Below are 26,407 nucleotides of genomic sequence, written 5' to 3' on the forward strand. Positions count from 1 at the left end.
AAAGATGAAAGGGCGAGGGTCGGAAGTTTCTCTTTTTTAGTCCAATCTGTGCCCAGATATTATATATTGTTTGGGTTAAGCTCCAGGCATACATACACGTGGACCTTTTGTAGGTATACGTGGATACCTACCGCGGTTTTCGGGGCGAGTAGTTCGGAGCAGAGCCAAGGAAACTCTTATGTCGAGCCCATCGAGCGGAAGTAACACGTGGCGAAGAGTAACCACGTGCCCATTTTTCTCCGTTTCAACGATGAGATTGCACCCTCTGGAGCTCTGCGTAACCAATAACTTCATCAGGGTGGTAGCCCTCCGTCTCTTATACCCGACGCCTCCTCTAAACCGCCCAGTATTTACCCACGTCGATGCGCGCGCGTGTGTGTGTGTGTGTGTGTGTTTGACTCAGTGAAAGAGAAACGGTGGAGAGAAATTTGTTTTTGGGTAAACGCCGCGAGGGAAGAAATCGCGCTGGGTTTCTCTAAAGTGAAAAGAGGACTCTGCGGTCGGTAGGATCCCCGTGTTTTTGGATAGCACGGAAAGCTCGGAAAGCTTTCGCTCCGAGGCTGAAAAAAAGAATAAACTTTATCTTCCACGATGAAGGCACGCCTCGATCGTTTCTTATCTCTGACTCAATAACACCCGGAAGCACCAGAACGCAAGAACCTGAAACCGCGCGTTCTATGCCGCATCCAAATTACCCTACCGAGTCACGCACGCTGCGCTTGGATTTCTACAATAATACATTCGAACTAGATCTCGTCTCTCGATCGTGTAACTTCTATATCCATTCAAACCCCGGAGACCATCCCGCACGTTTGGACATCCACGAAATAATATCGGTAGCGAGCGTCTGACGTCGTAGAGCTTCTAACGATATTCGGAGCTGAGATGGAAACCGGGCTTAGTGAACTGTGTCTAAATATTTATTATACTAGGTGCGGGGCTGGAGGTACACCTACATTAGAGAGAGAGAGAGTTGCCGGCGATTAGAGAAGAAGGGGTTTGTTTCCCGAACACGCGATCCAATATTTACGTTGTAAGAAGCAGCCGGGACCCTGTGTACCGATCATGGAAATTCATCCGATCGGCACACAGCCCGGTCTTGGTTTATTATTATACCGGGAGGGGTAAAGTCCCAGCGACACCTGATCGAAAAGTCAGTCGATGAATGGCGGCTCGATTTTCTCCTACGGAATTAGGTTACCACTTGCAACGGCAATGAGGAGAAACCCTCCTCTTCCTCCTTATCCTGCCGCTGCATTCCCGTAAATACTGCAAATTGCTCTCTAACCAAATCCACTGTATATCCATCCTCGATCCAGACTTGCCTGCTGCGTAGTAGGGTACCTGTAGCTCCGCTCTAGCAGACGCTTCTCGACCTCCCGACTGCAGCAGCTAACTTCGTGACTTACAGGTGAGCTCTAAATTGCCTCTATTCCACGACGAGGACGATGATGGTAGCCAGTATGTGCTATGCTATGCTATGCTTTTGCTGCAGGGACTCTGCGCGAGGACAACCGGATATTCGTTCCGCTCGGTTAGCCACGTTGTGTCGCGCCTGACTCAACACGTTGATTTTAGCTCACCCAATCGTTCTGCTCCGTATTTTTAACCCCCATTCTACTTGTTTTTTTGTCTAGCTCATTTTGAGACGCCGTGACTCGGTTTTAATACACCGTCATCCCGCTTCGTGCTATTCATCTAGTTCGTGGGTCGTCGATGTTCGTTATTCCGATTTACAGCATCTCGCTCGAAGTACACGTTAGACTGTTATTGAGAACTTTTGTTTTCCAAAAACCTTCGAGTACTGTTTTGCGATTGCCCTATACGAATTTGATCCGTGAAAATTGAGCCAGGATCTCGGCAAGGCTCTTTTATCCTGTGACCTGTCCGGTTCCAGTCCCCGTGCTCAAAGTCTAACCTTTGAATATTTCGCGTCCGTTTTATCTGATTTATTCTTCTTATCCCCCGGTCTGGGAGACGGATCAGGAATAGAGTTTCCCAGAAGGACATGATCAAAGGACTCCACCATCTTATCGGCGATGTTCTCGAGGCGAAACCGTGGGACCGTGGATCGAGCCCTTTCCAGCTCCATCGTCAGAAATAAGACCTTGACGACGGTGTCTGACGGTTTATCCTCGATCATCAAAAGTTTCATTATTCAGATGACGCGGCCGAGCCGACCGTCGTTGCGGTAGTAAAAAAGTAAAAGCATCTTTTCGGCTCTCGAAAACTTTGGATATCAGGACGAGGGATAGCGAGATTCGTAAAACGCGAAAGGGTCTCGGTACCGGAAAACTGAAAACGACCCACGGGGTCACGGCGATCGTGTCGCTCTCTCCTCACGTTTCATCCCCCTCGCGTATACCTACCTTATACATACACGACTTGGGATATTCACCGAATCCACCTGGATTACCACCGAAACTTTTCAAACGGCTTGCCAGAGCAGAGCACCGCGCGTAAATAACTAGCTTACCCTTCAACTTTTAAAACCGTGGATGTTACTTGTAGCCAGACGTTTTGCCGTCCAGCTACATCAGTCCAAGCCAATTCAGTTTATCGTAATATTTCTACGGAAAAAAAAACGGAAGAAAAACAAATTTCGTTACACTTTCATCGATGTTTGTACCGTACTGTAAAATGTTCAGCGCTGTTCAGCTCGAAGTTTTGCCGTTCGACGATGTTATTCATAAAACCGGATGAATACGAATTGACGTGTGCACGTGTATTTCAACAAAATTCAAACAGGATATAACGACAGTCCATTTGATATGGAAAATTGCTCTATGCAAAGAATATTCTTAAAGTATATGAGTAGCCATCAATCGGTATTTTGACTTTGTAATATTTGGGGGAGAATTTCGTTTGTGGGAACAATTCAAAGTGAGTTACAGAAGAATCGGAATAAAAAAAATTCTGAATCGTGGACCACGATTTTGCATAGAATAACCTTTAAAAACCTTTAAAGGGTCGAGCGTAGTTCGTGGAAAAATGCTATGCAAACGAGAAAGAGAAGAATGGTCGAAAACGAGGCGTTGATTCAGATGCTGATTTTGTTTGCCAGGAAATAACGGCTTGCAGGCGTTCAGCGGGGATTTTGCCCTGATCAACAAGCTGCGGAAATTTCACCGGGCGTATGTGGCGACTGCAGGAGAGCTTACTTCGGTAATCCCGCTTTGTTTGTACCTACGTACATCCGCGAATAACATGTGGATTATACGGGAACGTATAAACTCCCGAGGAGTGCGAATATGTATACCGGGTGCAAACTGCCGGCTGAATGCAGGATTTTCACCGGCCTCGAGCTGAAAGATCTTCCCTTTTATTCTCGGTCTTTTCCCTCATCCCTCACCCGAGTAATCGATACCAGAGTCCCGGTTGGCGTGTACTTGGCTTCTTTTTGCTGCCCGGTTGATCCCGCGGCTCGATTTCGTTCCATCTTGAAGGAACTTTCAAATTCCTCACCGAAAGGCTTCGTGAAGTTTCGACAGATATTCCCGGACACCCTTCCGTCTTGGTGTTTGTGCGGCACGATTTGGAAAATATCTCAGCTATAACGCGGCGCCTCGTTGACTCAAGGGTGCGGTAGAGGGGGCGTGAAAAATGGAAACAGCCGAAAAGGAGGCATAAAAGATACTTTAAGATATCCGGGGGCGTTGGTGGCAGTGGTGGGATGGCGACGACCGCCCGAAGATGAGGTGCGCAAAAAATTGGTCTTGCCATTTCGTTCGCGAGTCCCGCGGCTTCTCCTGATCCGTTCTCCTCCTTGTCGCCTCTCTCTTCGATGTGTGTTGCGTGCGGCTAATGTGTTTATACAAGGCGATGCCGGTAGGGTTTCCCTTCGAGTCTCTCTTCTCCCTTACCATCTGCACCTTTCTTTCAATGTAAACGTAGCGTAAGAGAAGAAGGAGAAGAAAAAGAAGAAAAAGAAGCCCTCGTCGTCGTCCCAGGCTCCGGAACTTTACGAGAGTGGTAACCCATTTTAGGTTCTTCGAGAAACGTTTTAGGAAATCCGCTAGAAAGTCCCAACGAAAACATCCGTCGACTCGTGCAATCGTGTTATGAGTTACCGATTGAGTTTTCAAAACACTCGGAGCGTGTATTGTAGTGTCTTTTTATCTTCCTTTTGGAACGACGTCTCGTTTCTTACGGTCATTGCCACGAATGAATGACAATCGCACGGTTAGGGGTAAAACATTACCTCTCATTCTTGTTATTTCCGAATAGATGAAGAGGAAAGTGGAAGGCGGTTCAATTGATTATATAATATAATACAAATTCGCATTATTTTCTGTGACATCGCGTTTATTCGGATTGATGAATAAGAAGAAAAAGAAAAGCATACGAGGTAAGGAATGGAAACGAATAAGTAAAGCGAAAAACGCGACGCTACGAACGACGAGTGAAAAGGGAGAAAAGTATCATTGGTAACAAAACTTTCGGTAAGATCTTTCCCTCTCTCGTCTCTTTCTCTCTCTTCCCGACTCAGAAAACTCTTAAGAACCTGGAGGAACATTAATATTAAATTACTTGTCGAGGTTCGCTACCTGGAATTACTTCAACTTTCAGTATCGTGCGCTTCTTTCTCTTTCGCGGAAAAAGTTTCGAGCTTGAGCCTTGATTTCCTAGTTGAAAATTTCCGCTGTGTTTCTCTTGGACGAAGAACCGGAGTGAAAAGAATAGACTCGAGGATAGGGAAGAACGGGGATTTTTCGTCGGCACGTAGAAAGTCGGTTTATTACAGATAGTCCACCTGGCTCGTAGTGAAAGAGAGAAGAGATTTATTTAGATTTAATCACCATTCTTAATCGAAAATCGATTTGTCATCAACGAAAATAACTCTCCAACCGAGGCCGTAGGGTAATGTTCTTCGATAAATCATACAGGCTCGGCTAAATATCCCTTCGTTATATACCTATAGGTATATCATCCTTGGGTTAGGTTACGTTATACGGGTAACAAGTTTTACTCGAATTGCGTATATTATACCCGCTCGCCTATATCCGGAGGTGAAATGAAAAGGAAAAGGGTGAATGAGCCAGCGAGATCGTAGAGAGAAAGACAGAGTCAGGGAAATAATGGAGAGAAATGATTACTTACCGTAAAATTTCTCGTGCATTGTAAATTGCCAATTTTGTGGCACAATAAGTCCTCGACGACCTTAGGCGCCTATAAATATATATATATATATATATATGCGTATGTATGAATCACAGGTATACATGTATATGAATCTATGGCAACGCGGAGAGAAATAATGGGAAATTTATTGATACGCCGCATCGTTTTCGGAGCCAAAGACTCAATAAGTAAAGTGGAAAAATAATATCGCTGGAATCTACCTTAAATATGTATATATCACACTACAGATTAAATTTCTGCTTCCCTTGCCACTCCGCAGTTCTTGTTGTAGTGAAAAACAAAAGTCTTTATCGAATTATCATCGTTTTTATCATCAAATACGCGATAGTTATTGCGAAACGACGGAATATGTAAATTGTATTCTTGAATTCATCGGGTTTCACCTTTTATCAATATGAATGGCTACACCCGACACGACTTGACCAGAGATAATATCTCGCAGTTGTAATTTTTCAACATCCGAATGCAACGACGTGAAATCAACATAAATCTATATCAGAGTTTCCCATTCCTACACTCACACATCGATATTTCTTATTAACTTCACCCCGGAGAGTATCTTTCAACCCCTGAGTAGATATTAATGCTGTCATTATTATTCCCCCTTTTCTCCTTCCTATCTTCGCCTATTTATACGACGACTGGGATATTATGGCAATGAGATTAGTACGGAGCTTTCTCGCATTATATTCTCGCTCTTTCATCCAGGTTGTGACAGTTGTAGCATAAGGGCGTCGCGACGACGAAAGGGAAGTTGATTAATTATACTCGGCGGAGAACAAGGGACAAAATGCAGCTGGTAAAGGGGCTTGTTCTTTCTCGAGATCGGCGAGGATCTCGAAGTCAATTAGACCTAGTGCCGAAGCTCAAAGAAGTCGCGAGAAGCTGGATCGTCTGCGCGACACCGGTTATGAGAAACCCGGAAGCCAGGGAAGAAGCAGGGAATTCGAAAAATGATCAGGGAAGTCGGGAAAAAGTTGGGGAATTTTATGACGGTATGGAAAAGAAAGAATAAAGCTTCCCCCCGTAAAAACGTACGGAATTCTAGGAAGAATTTTTATCCATGCGCTCGGTTCCATTACTATTAAATAGGTCATAAACGTATTTTTAAACAATCATCAATTTGGATTTGGCAGCGTCAGTTTGTGTTCTAGTACCGAATGAATTATAATCCGGTCAGGTAAACTCAAGTAAAATTCATATAATTTCTTCGACTGTCTTTAGTGGCACCGTGCACGAGCTGTGTAACATAATGCTTAAAAAACGATATCATTCACGCCATCGATTCACCCTTCGTAATGTTTTCCGTGGAACTGCTATCATGTACGGGACGGGGTTCTGAATTGAAAAGGATGAGAATTTCCAGGGATTGGAAGAAGTAATCTCACGTCTTCGCCGTGCATCAATGGACCGCAAGCAATATCTAACCGAGGATGTATATATCCTCACATATTAATAGTTATTATCGGTCTTCTCGGATTCGGTATTACAGTGTTCTAATACTCGAACGTTCGTCTTTGGCCGGTGCATTCAGCTCCGGCAAACTCGAAACCACTGGGGGAAAAGATACACGCGCAGTTTTGGGGTCGGGAAAAGGAGCTTCATTTTCATCCAAGCTCGGCGGTATAAATACGGTCCGGGAATATTGCACTAACGGGCTTCACCGAACAAGAGTGCTCTGCGTCTTGAGCTCGACTTACCGAGTATACATTCAGGGAAACAGATACGCCTCACACACACTCCGGTAAATTGTTAGACAGTAATAATCGACGGTGAGAGTAAACTAAGGGATGACTGCATGCAGCCTGTGAAAAATGCATCCCTGAGGACGGAGTCCAACGGAAGAATAAGCGACTGCAGTTAGGAAGCGAAAACCGCGTTTTCCGAGTCTCTCTCGTACAGCTAATACCGCACTCTCGAGTTACCTTGGATTGCGGGAAGTTTCGGGATATATCAGATTCGCCTCAGGTATCGTTAGCTGACTAATTTCTTGCAAACCTAGGCCTCGTATCCCTCCCTTCATCCAAACCTGTACACCCGACCCGACAAGAGAGTTGTTGGCGCAAACAGAGGGTCGCTAACCTCAAAGAGGTTAGGCAACTGCTCTTCGGGCAGACTTCCAGGGCGACCTACGCGTCAGGAACTACGAATGAGGAGGTGAAAGCTGAGAGGTAACTCGGCGAAAGGGGACGAATATGTATGTGTAGACAAGTTGTCGTCGTTATTAGTGGCGGTTGAGTCGCGAGGGACGAATCGACGAGCTGTTTCGTTCAGGGAATTATTGTAAGACTGTGGAAGAAAGTCGATCGTACGATCTGCGAAGATTCGGGGTGAGAATTATACGAGTCGTTTCTTCATCCCTCTCCACCCTCACGGCTGGAGACAAGGGAATGTTTTTTCTACAAATCGGCGAACGATATTCGAGGAACATATGGCCTACTATACTTTCCTTGAATAATGGGGGCGTGTAGGTGGCGTGGGACTTGAAATATCGCGAAACAAATGAGAATGGAGAGAAGCTCGGTTGTATTCTTACTTCCGTGGATTCAAATCTCGTATACCTCGTGGAATGGCGTACTTCTCATCCGGAACGCGACGATGAAAATAAGTATCAAAAGCCTTGAGCTTCCATTTTTGAAGACATCGCTCTGGTTCTCGCACACTATGGACTCCTATAGACGACGGTTTGGTGTCAATTTAACACTGTATATCAAGTGTCCATCCAACGTTACGTTCATGGTGCTAAATTTCCGCATTGACTCGAAAACATTTTTCTCCAAAAGTCCGCACCGGCCAGTTTGAACAATTAATTTTTTACAACATATCGTCACGTGTACGTTTCAACAAACTCCACGACTCTCAGCAGCAACACATTTTTCGCATGACTTCATTTTCATTCTATTCTACTTTGAGCGATTCGTGTTGCACAATGCGAGCTTTAACGAGACAAAAGGGAAGGCCTTGACTTTAGCCTGCATCAACGTGGTGACGTCACCGCGCTTTGTCGTGACGCCTCGAGAAAGAAAGGCGGAAGTGCGGAAAATAGATAAAGATGGAGCCTGAAGAGGGTCATCGATGTGACGCCGTCTGTTCATTCAGACCCGGGGTGAGGGAAAAAGGTCGTCGTGCAGCATGCCGCGTCGGTAAGAAAGTCGGAGGGATATGAACAGGGAACGTGAATCCCGCAGGAATTTCATTATCCGCCTCAGCGATGCCTGTGTAAACCCAATTGAGGAATAGTTTACAATTTTTTATTCATATTTTCATCTTCAAAACCGTTTACTCCCGTCTTTCTGCCCTTCCTCCGAGCATTGAGTTATATCCGTGCCTTGCGATACAAAATAAAATACGGATATAACTGTTTTCAAGAAATTGAGCCGTGTTTTTTTTTTTTTGCACGCAAGAATTATTAAAAGTTACTGGTAAAAACTGGGCTATCCGTTCACGGGGGCAACGAGTTTGATACTTGCAGTGGCTCAGGGGTTGTTTTCATTCAGAAACGGATGTTCAAGGGGACTGTTCGCGTAACCGGGGCAACAAACTCGGGGGAAAAATCGCGAGATCTTATCTGAGTGGCGATAAACTGTAAAACACGGTAATCAAAAGAAATTGCTCGATAGGATCCTCCGGGAGATGTTGTGCAGCTATTGCTCGAAACGTCCTCGGGTAGACGGAGAGCGGGATCGATTAACTTGAAATGGAATAGGTGCCGTTCGAACTTCAATGGAACACAAGTGAGGCCAACGAACAATAGTGAATTCTGTCCCCCCTCATCGACACACTTCCGTCGCGAGTGTCGTGTTTTTTTATTTATTTATTTATATATTTTTTTTTCCTCGTGATCGGTTACACACTCTCAGAGTTTGTTCTCGACGTCCTGCAGAAAGTGCAAAATTTAAGGACTCGTGAAAACTCGAAAGATATCAAGGAGACTGCTGGGAGTTTGAACACTTTGTACCGAATCTGGGGTGCGCACCTTTTTTTTCTCTTTCGTTGATACGTGATACCATATTTTATGTACGTGTTTGGGGAAATATCTGGCTCGATTATCTTCCACTTATGTTATAGGTATGTACGATGAACAAAACGAAACGCAGTGAAGAAGAGTGATCGGTATACCGATGTCACGTTGCGCCGATATCCTCGCTGGGTTCACACGCGATAAAGTGGAGATATTTTCACCTTTGCGCAGTAGATAAACATAAATAAAAGATGACGCCTGTGTTGTTAGGGAGGGTTCGAGATACGACGAGGTTTACGACGGCTGGGCGTCGCCGATGGATTTCACACGAAAACCGTTGAATGACGTGACTCGGCTTACGTCGAAGACCTCCTTCTCCTTCTACAGGCTAATCAAGGCTTGGATATTGATACCTACAGTTTCGAACCTGTGGCTTTTACACGCTCAGAGTTTGCCGAGAGCTCTGGTCAATTATGTATAATTTATACCCCGTAACAATGTGTGTTCCAGTACAGGATTCACGTACGTGTTAATGTAGAACCGTAACTTTTCTGGCTAAACTGAAACCGCGGTGAACTTGAAATAAAAATAACGAAATATTCTCTGCTCGTTTGCCCTGCTCGTCGGAATACAAAACAAGTTTTAATCAGGTCGTTGTGGTTATTTAATCAAGGTTTATGGAGTCGTATGGCTAAATGTACACACGTGCCTGAAAGTGCGAAAGGGTAATAAGTTTATTTTTGCAAAGGTTATGATTATTTATATTCTCTGTGGAATTCGTCATTTCTTAATTATTTAACAAGGATGAAAGGACGTGTAAAATCAATGACTTCACGAATGAAGGTTCAATTTGATAGAAGACATTGATGAAGTATTGAATAATGAAATTAAGGCACATCTTTTCCGAAGAATTGCCGAAGAGCCTAGAACTAAAGCTTCGCGGCAGTAACCAAGGGGAAGTTTCTTGGGAAGTTTCCTCGTAATATAACGACGAAGCGGCCGGATTCGTATATATTTTCACGACAGAGTCATTTAACCGGAAACAAACGACCGCAAATAATCGAAGAACTTCGTTAATTTGTCACTCAGAGTATCGGTTGTTAAATTACAAGCCTCGAAACAATTCACCGTTCATTTTTTATGCAGAATGCCTTATAATACATCAAAAGGTGAGGTTAATGCGGGGTGAAATTCTCTCTCTCCATTCCGGCAAATTTAATCCCGACCCATCGCTTCCACTTACCACAATAACGTGGATCAGGTTTAACAATTATAATGATCAAAGCATTGCGATTAAAGCTGCGGACTCTGCGTTGGGAGCTTGAAAGTTTTCGTGCGGATACTTGCCGCAGATCGAACGTTATATACGGAAAGTATGCCTCGTATTAAGCCCATACAGAACGTCAGCTTCAAGGCAGGCGAATCCGCGGAGAAACTTATGAATTTTCCTCATATGGTACAGGTGGGATGTATCGGCGATCCCATAGAGCCTGAAAATGTTATCGGAGCGAAGTTATAGTTTTACATTTCCATATAAATAGTACACGTGCGGAAGCTTCGCGAGTATACAGCTATTGCCCGCGTTATATCCGCAGCCTGTTTCTTAATATCATCCTCGTCTACTAGACCATGCGCGATATGAAAAGGCGAGAAAAAGGAGAAAATGAAAAACAACAACGTTAAAGCATCGCAAAGCGTCGACGAGTTCTCGAAACGCGATTGATTTCCTCGCGTTTCGTATTTGGAAAAAATACGTCGAGAGTGCGAATAAATAAAAATCGTACAACTTTTTTCACGCTTAATCGCGAGCGGCCGAGAGCCCGGAAACTCGCGAACCGGAAGCCCGGCCTGAAAGAATGATTCGAAACGCTTCGTACACGTCGTAATCCTCGTGATCCGGCGCTTCGCCGAGGGTGCCGTATAAAACTGGCGGAAATATTTCGTTCGTTTTCAGGTCATTCTTTTTCCACGGTTTTACAACCGCCGAGAGGGGCTGGAATTGTGGAAAGGGTGAGAAAAGTAGGAGAGGGATGAAATTTGAGTGCGAAATCGTGCCCCGTAGTCGTCGCACGCATTTGTACGGAAAGTTTCTCTTTGCCCTTGCACGCGGGACAAACGCGAATAAACGTCCGATCGGAATGGGAAAAAGGATTTTCTCAGCCTTCGGCGATTCCGAACGCGGGGGCGTTGAGCCGGAAGCAATGCATGACGGATCGCAAATGGCTTATTACCGCAAACACGCGCCACCGCCGCCGCTCATTCTTTCTTTCCAACTTTCGTACGAACGACACGGAGAACGGCCAGATTCGCCGGTTGATCATCGGAATTGAGTTGCCAAGCCTTGCGTTTATTCCACTTATTCGAGGGTTGAGGGCTGAGGTAGGCCGTTGTTATGAGAATGCCATGCCGGGGACTCGACTTATCTTCGCTGTCTAGGCGGCGAGCCTGTGTCGATAAATTCGATCTCTTCCCCATTTCCCCGTTCCTTATTCCGCCGTCTTACCGCTCGCTTCGCTCGCTTTTTCGCTTCAACAATCCGTTGGACGCGGTGCCCTTATAACTCGGGGTTGTTCTACCGTGTCGAAAAAAACTGATTGGCTTTTCGGGGCCGATTGGTGAATCGATGCCGAACCTAAGTCTCTCCCGGGGATAAATTACCCACCCCTTTACAAATTTTTTTTCTCGGACATGTACGGTCCGAACGATGAAATGCCGGAACGAGGAGAGATCGAAGATACGGAATTCGCAACAGGATTTTGTTTTTTTTCTTACACGTCTCGATCTGTTTGAAACCAAGAGACCAGGAGACGAGGCTTTGACGATGTCAGCAAGGTTCCTGCAGTGGAAGGAGAGAAGGAAAGAAGCGAAGAGGACGGGTGTACGGGATGATACAAGGTAAATCCTTAAATCCGAAAAAAGGTTCTGAGCCATCCCTCGGGATCTGTTCACGGCGACCGGGCGTAAAAGCATAAGCTGCGCGTTGTCGTTACACGACAGGAGAAGACGACCCTGATGGTCGGACAGTTTCTCTATCGCGTCTCTGTTACGCATTCATGTCCCTGATGAGATCATACATTCCTTTTCTTCTCCCGCATTTCCCCCTCGTTCAATCTCTTCTTTGCAGGAAAATTTCATCACGCAGTACGTGTGTGTAATAGTAGGTGAAATTTAGCTGAACGCAAAAATTTCACCACCGCGCTCAGGTTATACATGAAATTAGGGAAAGTTAGAGTTTAGATAGTCGTGTACCTGTGTAAAACCGACGGTGATGCGATGCTTGATGAGAGAGAATTTTATGGTACGAACTCTCTTACCTTCGTTGATGTACCTTGTTGCCTTGGGGCTGGAGATGAAAATTTAGGTACCCTAGTACAGTGTAACGTAATATCTGCCTCGTGAAAGAGCTAACTGACCCAATTACCTCGAAGCTGACCAATTTAACTTGTTACTGAAATAGTAAAAACGCGAAATTTTTCACAACTTGCATTTTTCGTACGGCACGAATATTATTCGCACCGTTATATTTTACCGTAGGTTGTAAAATGCGTCGAAACTGATAGTTCGGCGGTAACCATTTGACTTTGATTTTCAAGAGATGCCGCGTCGTTTTCCCCAATCGGAATCCTTTCCTATCGTCCGCATAACAATAACACGCGTGTTCGGGAATAAATTTAAAGTCGAATTTCAAGAGCTTTTGAAACCTGAAACCGCCCTCGCGATATTCTTCACTCCTGATTGAGTTACCCGCAGCCATGGCGACCTTTGTACGACGATCAGAAAATTAGTGGATACCAGTCGAAGGCGTAAGAATCCGGGTCATCACCATCGGGACAAACGTGCGGTACTCTATGCAAATTCCTCTCCCCGACAACCCGCCTGGGGTCCTCTGTGTATGCAAATTTTCTCAGCTTGCCCAGACAGCTAAACTCGTACACGAGTGCAACCAACTACTCGCGTTGCAATTCGAAAGGGAGACTTCAAAGCGCCTCGCTGCCGTTTCCGCTCGTCGTTACACCTGCAAAACACAAATACAACCACGGCGAGGGGTCTGTTTTCACAATTGACTAAATCGGATTGTACACAGAGTCGAGGTATTCAACCTGATTATATTCCGATTTGAAAATTGTTTTGTTCTTGGTCTTAAATCAGTTTGGATTATCTTCGAAGATCCGTTCCACGGAGGGTCTGGAAACGAACAAAGTTTACAAACGCAAAGTAATAATGTTCAAACAAAAGCTCACGAAGGATGTCGACCGAAGTCAACGATGTTCGGTTTTAGGAAAAACGTTAAGCTTTGCTTTAATTTATTGTAAAAACGAAAATCGCATCGAAAATTCCAAACGAACAATTGTTCGAAATGTTTCGATAATTGTATAGTGACTTGAGCGGTCAAATTCGAATTTAAAAAAATCCTACACTGATGTTTCAAAAGAAGCACGTTCCTGGCAATCATTCACATTGCATCAGACAAAGACAGAACACAATTGTTTCGGTAAAATATTAAGTGAAAAAACGCAATGTCTCCTTGACTGTTCGCAAAAAAATCCGGAGGTTATTTTACCATTTTCTATATCATTGACATTGATGTATCATTTTGTCCGACCCTTGAAGAGCTTTTATATTTATTGTTTCAGGTTGTCCAAGGCGCCGCTTCGCCAGCGCTGGTCCAGATGCGCCGTAAAAGCGGCGGCGGTGGCGATGGACCAGGAATCGCGGGCTCCGGAATTCGTCGACGGAGTGGGCCTCAAGGGTTGCGCTCACCCGCTGCAAAGAGGCCCCTTTCGGCCCCGGTAGCCCTTCAGGGCTGGCTGCACAAACAGGGCTCCGAGGGTCTCATGCTCTGGAAGAAGCGCTGGTTTGTTCTCTCCGAGTACTGCCTCTTCTACTACAAGGGTGAGTTTCGGAATCGATTTATCGACATTCGGTTATTGTTAACCCTGAAAAACAGGGCAACATATGGCAGGATTACGGAGTCCATGTCATTTTCAACCTTTGCGTTATAGACTTAATTACGATGTGTAACGTACGTTATTGTCTAGGAGAAAAGAATTTATTTGATTCAGTTGAACAGCCCGTTTTAAAATAAAATTGACTTGGACGGGGAATGAAGAATGATGATTAAGTTAAATTGGAACAATTTCAGTTGATCTAGTTGAATTATTTCGTTAGAACTTGCGATGAAATATTCAGTCAATTTCATGTTAGACTTGTAGAATATTCACTTTTCAACTGTTAATATTATAGTTTTATTACCTTTCATTAAATTTATGAATTCTTTTTTATACGCAATGTTTCTTTGACATTCTATTTTCTGTGGATCAAAGATAATTTTCTCGATAAATGACAAGCTGAATAATTCATAATTTCATAATTACAAGACAAAAGTGGTGCACGATTGCTGATCTAAGAATTTTTTGTTGAAAGTGGAAAATTTTGTAGAAAATACATATTTCTATACATCTATAATGGAATTACCAATTATATCTGTAAATCGGATAAATTTTTTTTCTTCATCAGTGTACCAAGCTTTGATTTTAACACCATATTATAGAAACCTGGTGTTAAACGGTATAAAACTGATAAGATCCAGGGAGAAATTTTTGTCGCATTGATTAAATCATCAAAGAAAATGAATGCTTAAGCTTCTTATAAAAAGAATGTTCAGCTCATTTTCGGCCCGGAAATACGTTGACTAGAATAACGGAAGTTCGGACCATCGGTCAGATTACGTTTGAATAGTAAAGCTAACAGGTTGGGATAGCCGTAACACGATGTGCGCGGACAATAAGTAGGGTTAACAATAAGCCGGGAGTCCCGGGTGGGTCGAGTGTAAGTTAGCTTAACAGTTTGTTCGGTTTACTCGAGGATCGTTGCTTTCGGTTATATAAGTATCAGGCAACAGCGCAGGGTCGAGTTGTAAATACCGAGGCGAAGGGGGCATATTTTGTACAAAGAGGCGTATTACCACAATGCAGAAAGCTCGAGGCGACGACGACGACGGCGAAGTCGATCCAATTAGCAGGTTGCTCAGCTCGCTGCATTAGCGGTTAACTCGTCCCTCGGGATCTGCGACACCATTCGACCGTCGACGAGGACGTTTTCAGGGTAGGCGTTTCTCTAGGGGTTAAACTATCCACGTATACCGTCTTCAAATTTTAAGCAAATCGGCTTGATCGTTTTCGAGATATCGGGGGGAGGCGAAAAACAGGTTACGTTATTCTCGGTAACATTGCTTATTCTTACGTGAATTAATTCTGTGGTAAAAGAAATTTGTCAACGATGCTCGCATCGAAATGAATATTTCGTTGTCAAGATACAAGACCCTGAACTTCTTCATCCGATTCTTCAGCCGTCTGTAGCTTCTATCACACCCGCCTAAATAAGGACTCGAACGTGTCTCGACGCAAAGTGTCGTTATCTCAGACCTCGCGCTATTCTTTCTCCTTGTCGTTACTCATTAGATATTCTCCACCCCCGTTCACCCCTGTGAGTCCCTTCAACTCTCTCGGCGCTGGGTGATCGCGCACTTACCACCTCGCAGGGCTGATTATTAAACCAACAGCCAGTTACCCTGTACAAGAGGAGTTAGGTTGAAAATTAAACGTGTAATCATGCGTGCGGCACGTGCGTGACTCGAGGTGAACCTGCTATCGGACCAAGTGTAGTTTCGACAAACAGCTCGTCTGAAAACATTATAATCTAATTTCAGCGATGGATGATTCCATTTATTTATTTGGGATAATTTCTTTACACAGTCTACAGTCGCAGGAAGGTTGACACGACAACGAAATTTGTAACTTTTAACAAAAGCGACCTCACACGGTTATAAAAAAAGTCTCCCAGCAGGTTCACTACGATTTTTAAGTTGGCTTAACCATTTCATTTTTTATGTGTTACCAAGTGAAAAAGAAAATGAAAATTGCAAATTTAATCTTGATATTACAAAAATGTGTTTCATATTCACCAATAGAAATTTAACGAATAACACAAATATAAAGTGCACCTGTTAGGATATTATGTTTAGTTCAATTTCTTTAACAGTGCATTTCACTGTCGGCAAATTAAAAAGGGGGAAAATTATCTCGGACTATTTTCTTATATTCTCTTAGCAAGAGAAGAAGGTTGGAACCTCAAAATTACCCTCATCTTTGAAAACACTGCAGCGATTATCCATCGCTGACTAATTTTCACTGTTGTTTTACCCTCATCCCCCGGATTTCGCATTGAACAATGCACTTAATTGCCCCCACCAGATGCCGGAAACGACCGAGGAGACTGAAACTAGGGACCAATTACACGAACTCCTTCATATCGCCTGCACCGTTCTCTTCGTTCCTCGACGATTCTCTCATACTCTTCTTCGCTGTTTTTCCGAGTCGAAGCTGCAGTCGCGGGTTATTGTTCCGCCTACCTGCGATGTCATGGCTCTACGTGTATAGTCGCTGGTCCTCCACTCGCCTCTACTCGCTTAACAATAAAGTTAATCAAGGATCGAGTATCGGGCGAAATAGCACCGCTGCTCCAGGGCTCGCGTAATAACCGGCGTGAATTTAGCCCCGATATCTGATGCTCTCTGATAAGCTTCTGCTTCCGTGAGAGAGGAGAGAGTCCTGCTGCTCCTGCCATTGAATTTTGTAATCTCACCGCGCGATCCGGTAAACGTATTAGACGCGCACGTGCCACCTTCACCATTCGTTTAACTTCTCCGCTAACTAGCTACCGGGGAAATCTGCGATGTCCCGGTCCCACTTCCTTCCCCTATTAAGCGGGAGGGGTAAAGTTACCCAAAACCCACTAATCAACGTTCCATATAATTTTATTCGGAGTTTCGCGATTCCACGTTTAGCAAACCTGTGCACTGTGACCAGCCTTTGGATGCAGGGTGGTTGTACCAATCCTTGCGGGAATCGTCGTCCCGGTAGAGTCGGAGAAATGAAAATATATTCCACCGAGGTGACTGGAATTGAGAGTTATGTTCAGCGTCGACTTTTGGACGAATAACTCCCGCAGGATCTCGGATGCTTGGAAAGTCAACATTCCTTTCCAAGAGAGAAAAAATAACGACAGTTTACGGTCAGCTTCAAGCCTTGAGCTTTCAGGACTTGACTAATGCCGATGAAATGAAAGCCTCGGGTTTTTAGGACGTTACCATCAAACGCTGCTGGCTTCATTAGCGGGGACAAACTTGCCCAGGACTCGGGGGTCGATTGGCAAGCCGTCGGGTCGGTGCAGGTTGGTTGTTGCTTGGTTCGTACCTGGGGAAAACGGAAACGTAGCCTGGCAGGATGACGTCGAAGAGGTCTGCCCGCCGGGCCTTGCATTAATAATACCACCTCGGGTCTCTGGAGTTTCATTTTTCCACAAGCCTACGCTTTCCTTTGCTGGAATTCTGTGTGTACGTGTGAGCCTTTACAACCTCCGGGACTTCAGACTCCTTAGCGACGATGGAGAAAGACGCTGCCGGGGAATCGCGGGAATTCAAGATCAAAGCTTCTCGCTGCGCGGTGAACGTGTGCACGGAAGCTCAAATCTTGGCTTGTTTGGTCTGCGATCTGTCGTTCGTGTAATCGTTGCGGGTTTTCATTCACTAGTAGTTTGTAGCGCGGAGAGGTCTGTCGCAGAGACGTGCGCTTGAAACAATAATTTTATACAACTCGTCAAAGGGTTGGAGAATGGTTTTTGGAAAATGGTTTACCAACTGTCTTTCTTCAGTTTTTGTTTTGTCAGATTTTACCGAAGCTTTGGAGAAGATGTGGCGTGAAATTCGTACGATTTGACTGATTTTTGAAACAGCCCTGATAAAAGATCAATCGCAAAAATAACCTTGGATGTAGAGTGCAATTCAATTTCCAAAATGATTATGAAATGGAGGTCAGCCGCTCGGTCACCTTAAGAGGCTTAAAAATAATTAAACGTACTGTGGTAGGGATTCTACATTGCAAAACGCGGCCTGATACACCGTTAGATCCGACAAATGTTGGTATATAGCGAAATTGTTGGAATTCTATTCGCTCCACGGATAGAATGGAACGCGGGTAACTACAAGCGGCTTATTACACACGTATATAACGTGTACACGTGTACCTACGTACATCTCGGTTACCTCGCTGCTGGGGAAATTAATCCCCATTTATGTGCATGTGTGTATATATATATATGAACATGTACAATTTATGTATATATGTACGTTTGAGAGAAAAGTTAGATCGCTCCGGGCTATCCAATATCGCCCATTCTCGATCATAGCGCAAAAATTTGACCGTAGTTACGGTGGGCATCAAAAAATTGTTATTACTTGTTGATAAAAAATTACCAAGTTTCTGACCAAAGGTCATACCGTTTTGGCGACATCACGAACGAAATGATAATTTCAAAGAGAGTAAGTTTGGATAGGTATTGTAGGTACAAAGAGCTATAGCTGTTTGATGTGAAAAGAACTCTGAACTGAGCAATTTGTCGTGTCGCTTTTGTTGCAGGTCCCGAGGAAGAGAAATTACTTGGCTCGATACTTCTGCCCTCGTACCGGGTGACGGCGTGCAGGCCGGAGGACAAAGCGAACAAGAAGTTCGCCTTCAAGGCGGAGCACGCGAATATGAGGACATACCTCTTCGCCGCAGACTCGAGGGAGAGCATGAACCAATGGGTGAACGCGCTGACACTGGCAACCTTGCTCCAGGACCCAAACCCGTAAGCTAAAAACATGCTGTACTTATAAACGTATAAAATGGAATGTGGTAGTAGACAAACTCGCAGCACGCAGTGTGTATATATGGATTTAATTATCGCCCCGTGAATCAGGGTTTGAAAGAGGATCCTGAAAGCGTTCCTCAGCCGCTCGCTTCTCAATGGTCTGCGTGATGTATGATTTTCAAAGAGTAGCCTCTGCAGAGGCGGAACTCCGGCCTCCTCTCAGTCTTCCTTTTACTTCTGAACAGATGAAACACAAACATCCGTGATCCCGGCTCACCAAGTTGCCTTGCTGCCTGCGTACCAGCGGGATTCCCACTCAAAGAGTCTGCTCAGGGACCTTGGGAACCGGCTTGATATTTGCCCATGGTGGCCACTAGTCAGGGAAAATTAAGCGTCGCTTATGAAAATGCACAGTTCTAAGATTGAATTTTTTTATCATAAGCTGGGTTCTGTGATCACTAAACAGATGATAAACGTGTTTTTGCGTATTGATAAATCAGCACTATAATTGGTTCGAGTTTCAGGCTAGGAAAACTTGTACAATTTGGTCAGGGAGAGGTGGGCAGAGGTCAGAGAATTTTTTTCTATTATACAATTAGTGTCACCATGTCAGGTCCCATTCACGCAAACATTCCAATCATCTCCGTTGCGATGCATAACTCGAGCCTTTGTCATTCCGTTTCCAGGGGCGGAGGCGATATGGCGATAGCCTTGGAATTGGCGGGTCCAGCAGATGGCGAGCGAAGCGCGCGTCCGAGCGTCTCCTCGATATCCTCTATCCTGAACCAGAGCGCGGACGACAGTGACAGCGGTTTCCACGGTTTCCAGTCGCGGGATGACCCGAGCCACGCCTCGAACAACAACTCGAGTCCAAACAGCGTGAACACCGCGTCCTTCGCGACCTTGAACAACGTCCACGAGGTCCAAACGCAACCCGTTCAGCCGGTGATAAACGGGTGGATGCAGCAGTCCCCGCAGTACTCGCAGCCCGGGACTTCTCAGCAACAACAACAACAGCAGCCAGGGGCCTATACCCCGCTACCGGGGCCCTCGCACCAGCACAAGCAGCAGCAGCACCAGCAGCAAGGCCCGCAGCCAGGGCCCAGCAACGTGCAGACGGTTCAACCGATGCCGCGGAACTTTGGCCAGCCACTTTACGCCAACGCACCCCCGAAGCCGCGCCGACTGACGGAGGGATCTAACGAGTACTCGACACCCTCGCCGGACCTCGACGCCCTGCATCCCGATTGCCGTAAGTCCCCCGTCTCTCCCGACGTACGCGCCGCCACCAAGAGTCCCGGGTCCGAGTACGAGAGGGGCAGCGTCGTTTACGTTACGCGGATGTCCCAGCCACCCCAGACCCTCAGGACCGACAAGTCGGGACTCAACTACGGCTATGCCTCCGCTCAGTCCCAGCCTACCGAGAGACGTACACCCGACACCTACGGTAGGAGCGCCAAGCCAAGGTCATCCAGGGGGAACGGCGACTACGAGGACGTCTACGGCGCTCCACAGCTTTATCAGAGACCAGCGGGTCCCGTTGGATACACCAAGGGACCCGCCCCGGCACCCATACCGATTCCCGTTTACGCCCAACAAAGTCCACCCCAGCATCAGCAGATGTATGCCGTTCTTCCTACGCAAGCCGGTGAGTTTAGGCGGTTTTTTTTTTTTCTCTCTTTGTCACGGGTTTGTGACTCTTGCTTGATTCGATTTGCTCGGAACCATTATACACAATTCATCTGTTTCAATTTTGAACCATACGCAACACCGGGAGAGGTACGCGAATCGAAGGCAAACGTTTTTCATAGTCATTAACATTCATCGACAAGGTTTGAATTTTAGGAGTTATTCAAAAGCGGGAGAAAAATGTTATTACACCCAATGACTTGTACTCGTCATTGTTTAATATTTCACCTGTGTCTATTCACTCAGCTATAACACATATTTACGTGCAGAACTGTAAGTGAAATTGACGCCGAAGGAAAAAAAGCCAGTGTACGAAAAGTTTTAACTAATAATTGATCATTAGACACGATATTCCCGTTTACAATCAACTCGCTATCGATAATCTTGGTATAGGAGTGCGGAGGTTTGGAGAAAGAAGTCTCAAAGTCAGGTACAAGCCATTTGGTCCTTGGGCACGTTAAAGTTTTCAAATGATTGCGCGCTTAGCGATCGTTATCGAAATACGCGTCCGTATTATTCTAGCAGAGAAGATGGAGGGAGACGGTATAAGGTACAGCAAGTTGTAACTGTCGGCAACTGCAGGGAGTGTTGAAAAGTTTCAAATCTGAGGTTTGCGATCAGCAGTTAAGTATAATACACGAATCGCGAAGCACCCTCTTCCCACCGTCTTCTCCATCCTTGACACGTTTCTTCGTCTAATTACCCGTCAAACAGCGCGCGTCACGTTGTACCTGTTTTCTCCCGTTAAACTCTTCCCGCACGGCGATTGATTGTTCAAAAACTCTCGGCGCCTATTTACCTCTCAACGACTACGGAATAAGGTTGGCGAATGAAGAAGGAGCGAGAAAGTTAATTCTGCCGCCTTCGCAGCCTCTTTATCATCGTCCAATTCCCCGTACCTTTGTTTTACTAATTAACAAAGGGGTAAGATTAGCGTTAGCTTTCATTTTACTTTAAGCTCCTGTAATGAGACAGCCCAGGGCGCAACCCCCGCCTCGGCCGCACAGCGCTGACTTCTTGGAATACGAAGCGACGCGGAGGCCTCAGCAACAGCCTCACGTTCAACCGGGTATCGTTACGGCCCAGCAACGCCGACCTCAGCGACCCAAATCGAGTCTCGATGTCGTCAACCCGTCAGACGCGCCGACTAATGACGGATACTTTTACTCCGAGGAAAGGTAAGACAGGGAGAGAGTTGACTATAAGAAGTAAATCGTCGATGTTTCAGTAAAAATTACGGAGGACTCAAAGAAACGCGAATGAATATTCAAGGTACGCCGCCCAGATGCGCCAGTCCGCCGTTTACTTGCATCAGACGCCTCAGCATCACCAGCAGCAACGTAATCAGTCCTTATCGCGCGCCGCTACGCCATCCAAACCCACCTCCTCGAGAGAACGGGACGCCGAATCCAGCGTAGGCAGCATAAGCGAAACTTCCAGCTTGGCCCTCAGACGATCTCAGAGGGATCAGAGTTCCGCCTTGCAGCAGCAACAGCAGCACCACCATCACCTTATCTCGTCTCATTCCCTTCAACGTCACTCTGAGTAAGTTTCATTCGTAATCATTTTCACCACCGAGTATGAGTCGCACTCTCAGTCTATCTGAAAGAAATCGTTTCAGATAAATTACTCGTTTCGTTGGGTCCAGGTTTCCTTGACTTTGTGGATGACTAATGGTATCGGCCTTTGACTCATGGTTCTCAATTCTTATACCCAAATTTTTCGCTACATACACAGACCCGTTTTTTTACACCTACTGCAAATATCGCTGCTTTATCAACGTCGACGAATATCATCTGAATATTTTGCCCCCAACACAAGAAACAAGATGAAAAAAACAAATTGTTTTTTCAAATCCTGATCGTTCGATTCGTGTCAGAATTTCCAGAGTCGATGTTGGGAAAATATTTTAACCTGCGTACCAATACGCACGTCTATAGATTTTCAATAAATCGTCCGATTGGTTATCGACGGATTTGTGTTACATGTATAGGTATAAACCACCACCGTGTAATTTCATATTTTTGGTATTAGGTACGTTGGTGCTATTATTCGTCGCTGATGTTCGAACGGTTCTCCTCTCAATCATTATTACCTATATCCCGGATTATCATTAACGGCCGATAATTTCCAACCGCGTTCTAAATACCAGTTTCACCGTACTCGTCACTCCATAGATAGAAATATTTCCCGAATTGAATCAATCCGGTAGATTAATACTTGAATCTGTTATACCTTCCGTGCAGAAATTTGTGTAACAAAAGAAAACGGTCAAAATGTTTTCGCGTAAAGTGTCACTGAGTTACTCATACGGATGAAAATATTTTGGCAATATTATTGAAGAAAATGAATGATCATGTAAATGAACAGTTTTCGTGTACACTTTTTTTTAGTTTGAATTTACTTTGAAATTCAGTTTTACGTACAAGTCACTTCTCGTAGTATGATTGTAAATCGAGCGCGCTCACTTTGGTCTTGAACTTTCGCCGTAATGGCTGTTCCCCAACTTTTGAAACATCAATTATTACGCATCGATCGAGTGTATTATTATTCATTTCTTCAACCTCATCGCTTGTTCACTAATCTCCTCTTTCACGTGTGAACAAATACTTTTTTTCTCGTATATCTGTGCATACTCGATTCGTTCGTTAAATTGTCACGCTCCGATGCGACAAGTAACCGATTGAGACTAAAGCGTGCATACGAAACTCACCTCACCTGTCGTGACTCACCTCACACTTGCTGCCATGTCAGGTACAGCTGATTGTTCTTAGAAGTTGAATTCCGCGATGCGTCAGGTGCGCTCCACCGCACTTATTCACACACACACACACACACACACCTCCGGAATGCCGTCGTAGCCGAATGTCTCTCTACCTACCTGAATTTACGGTTAGATCATCATTTGCCAACGGAATAACCAAACAGACCGTTCCTCCAATAGACACATTGTTATCATTTGTCTAATTTTCGAGAATTTAAAAACTTTTCCACTCGTAAAGCATCGAGTTTAAATATTTTTTTTCAAGTTTTCCACGTTTTCTGTCGTTTTATTGATTAGTTTATAAATTGGTCTAATAACTCTGCAAATCGGTTCAACGACAAAAGACACAAAGAGCCAAAAATAAGGGAGGGGAGAAACCGTTTCACCCGACGAGTGTAACGCGTATTCGTCAGACTGACTCGAGACGTGCTTTCTGTTGTAACACGCCGCACGCATTATTCTACGCGTCTAAAGTAAACGAATTTCTTGTATAATTAAATCCATCGCGAAAATCGTGTCTGTGCTATGGTTGTAGTCCTATATGTGTTGCGAATACCTGTGTCTACAGAATAGCAAGCGAGTCACTGGTGAGACGATCGCTCCGAGAGCGAAGTTACGAGCAGGCAGTTCCCTCTGGCAGGGAACTTTTGCTCGGCGGTGTTCCGGGTGAAGGGGCCACTGTGCCTCGACGAATACAACGCGATTCTCGTACCGAGTACGACACGTCAACCGGTGGGAGGGCCAGGCGGTGGAACGAGCAGCAGTTTGCCAGGTCAGCATCGGCTCGTCTGCCCCGCACACGGCATCAGGTAGACCGAGACGAAGACGATTACGCAGAGCGATCGTCGGGACAGGATTCACGCGATGGGGAGCGGAAGATCCAACAGGTGAGTAGAGGAGAAAAAACTTTCCTGTGATACGTTTGAAAGAAAAAGTTTGCCAATTTTTTTTTTACCCACCCATGTACTTTTTCCCTAATCATCAACGCATTCTGTATTCAGCGTTATTCGCGAAATCGTTGATTATCGTTGGGTACAAGCAATTGGAGTTTAATGGTATTATACATATAACTGTGCAGTGCAGCTAGTTGTTCGGTCGAAATTGTAGGAATAATTTCGCTGCAATATCGGGATACGTCGCTTGTTAAACAAATATCAAAACATTGCTCTATTTTCGCATGTAATCACGGTGTGCATCTAATGGCTACAATTTTAAGCGGGAATGCAGGTTGGCTCGTATTTCGGTTAAATCATTACTCTCTCTTTATACGTCGTGTTTGTAATCATCGTTTACCGCTGTGTCGATAAATCACTAATAATCACCGTTAATAGTCAACGCAGCGGGTTGGTTTATACATGTGTTTATTGATATCCACACACATGTATAATACATCTTGTACGCGCCGGTTGTGAATTATAATTGTTATCGATAGTGGTAGGAAATTTTCGCCATTCGATTTTCCCATTCCAGCAACTATTACAGGTACCAACTGCACTGAAATAATCCCAAACGAACAAGAGACGCCGTAACGCGTTTGCGATGTAATTAGTCACGGTTGTTCCACTTTGCCGTTTAAGCGCACGTCATACGCCGGCAGACAGGCGGCGGCAACGTGTTGTTAGGTAATAATTCACGAGCTAGCGTGTTCGTTGATTTTTTTTCGCTGACAGTTCGAGTTTGCGGAAAAGCCTTCGCTCGTTTCAATACCTCGAATCGGCTGCTTGATCGCTCTGAACTAATTGTTCAGACGCATAATTCACACGGCCGCACATTGCATCGCGTCGCGGTGAAATCGGGTGCGCTTTACCAACATACCATTCATACATGTGCATAGGTATAAGGGAGAAATAATCGCCGTTTGGATTCGTGAAAATTCACCAGCCGATTTTCTGTTTGGGGAAATTTGAATTGCCCGCGTCTTTTGGATCAATCTGATCGATTGATCTTGATCCGCAGAGAGAAGAGTCAATGAAGCGACTACTCGAATGGAAACAGCGAATGCTGCAGAGTCCGTTAACGAGGAAACCCGCTAGCTCTGGAAGTCGTGTACAGGGAATTGCCCAGAATGAACTGTCGAGCTATTACAAACAGCAGGCTTTCCTCGAACTCGCTGCCCACGAAGCAAGCCTCGCCGAGGCTCGGCAAGCCAGGAGACGGGACGATGGACATCGGACTCATCCTCGGAGCAAAAGCACTGACGGCAGACGATCCGTCACCAACAACGTTTCCCGGTACAACAGTTATTCCAGCGACGACGAAGGTAGGGACTCGTCTCCTGGTTTAATTATTTAAGCTTTCGTCATTATTTTACTCATACATACAGATACGATTTCGATGTGGAATTTGGGGATATTTTTTGTATTCTCCATTTTCAAGCGCACGAAAATATAGGCGCATCATTGTTTACGTAGTGTTCTTTTCATTTTATTAATTGTTTTTTTTTTCTTCTTCTTACTCGTCTACTGTGTACACTGTCGGAAAAAATATGCTAATTTTAACCAGTTTTCCAATTTTTCCGTCCACTCGAGGAATGTTCAGAATCTACTGTGACATTTCAACGGCATAGGTATAACGTTTCAAAGAGAACAATTTATCTGCAGGTTCAAATTAATGAAATTCAGTGTTTAGTGAACAATCTGTTCCGTCAAAGAACGTACATAATTACCATATTTCAGTTGATACTCTATTGAAATACAAGTCACGCTTGAAATGAGGCAAAATTTATTGGCAAGCTATTCAATGGGAAATTGTTGCTCGGCAGTATTTAAATTTATTTTAAAGACTTAAACTTAATTTTCTACCGACCTGTAAAAATCTGCCGACAATTTGATATCGCTTAAAGTGATGAATATCTTTTGAACTCACCCTTCAACACGCAACTTCAGGTTGTTGGTGATATAAATTATGCGCGCAATGTCAAATGAATCTTAGAAGTGTGTTAGTTTCGTCACAAGAGAAATTTAACGTTGACAAAAATTATTTCCGACTGTGTAAATACGTAGGGTTTGTCGCTTCTTCGACGCAGGAATACTTTATAGTTTAAAATAATCTAACGATGGGGTTTAACTTACGCAATTGGCTAGTAGAATTATTAGTTTTGTTTACTATTACCATTATTATTATTATTATCATTATCATTTAGCATCATTTTTAGTTCTCTG

General features: G+C 44.7%; 1 protein-coding gene and 1 long non-coding RNA gene across 6 annotated transcripts in view; one reads left to right on the forward strand and one right to left on the reverse strand.

Annotated features, from left to right (window-relative positions):
* Positions 1-26,407, forward strand: part of LOC124307620 (uncharacterized) — a 142,219-nt gene that overhangs the window by 37,451 nt on the left and 78,361 nt on the right. For all 5 annotated transcript variants that reach the window (XM_046769501.1, XM_046769503.1, XM_046769505.1 and 2 more), the window contains exons 4-10: positions 13,738-13,996; positions 18,580-18,790; positions 19,480-20,441; positions 21,441-21,660; positions 21,734-22,027; positions 23,815-24,133; positions 25,203-25,506. In XM_046769501.1, coding sequence (XP_046625457.1) covers positions 13,738-13,996; positions 18,580-18,790; positions 19,480-20,441; positions 21,441-21,660; positions 21,734-22,027; positions 23,815-24,133; positions 25,203-25,506 — 2,569 coding nt within the window. The remainder of the gene's footprint in view (positions 1-13,737; positions 13,997-18,579; positions 18,791-19,479; positions 20,442-21,440; positions 21,661-21,733; positions 22,028-23,814; positions 24,134-25,202; positions 25,507-26,407) is intronic.
* LOC124307644 (uncharacterized) lies at positions 18,704-23,902 on the reverse strand. Its single transcript, XR_006908843.1, has 3 exons — positions 23,215-23,902; positions 21,866-22,084; positions 18,704-19,166 (listed from the first exon to the last, which is right to left on the reverse strand). It is a non-coding gene; the product is annotated as an uncharacterized LOC124307644 (long non-coding RNA).

The sequence above is a fragment of the Neodiprion virginianus genome, chromosome 6, assembly GCF_021901495.1.
Source record: "Neodiprion virginianus isolate iyNeoVirg1 chromosome 6, iyNeoVirg1.1, whole genome shotgun sequence".
In the NCBI taxonomy this organism is placed as follows: domain Eukaryota; kingdom Metazoa; phylum Arthropoda; class Insecta; order Hymenoptera; family Diprionidae; genus Neodiprion; species Neodiprion virginianus.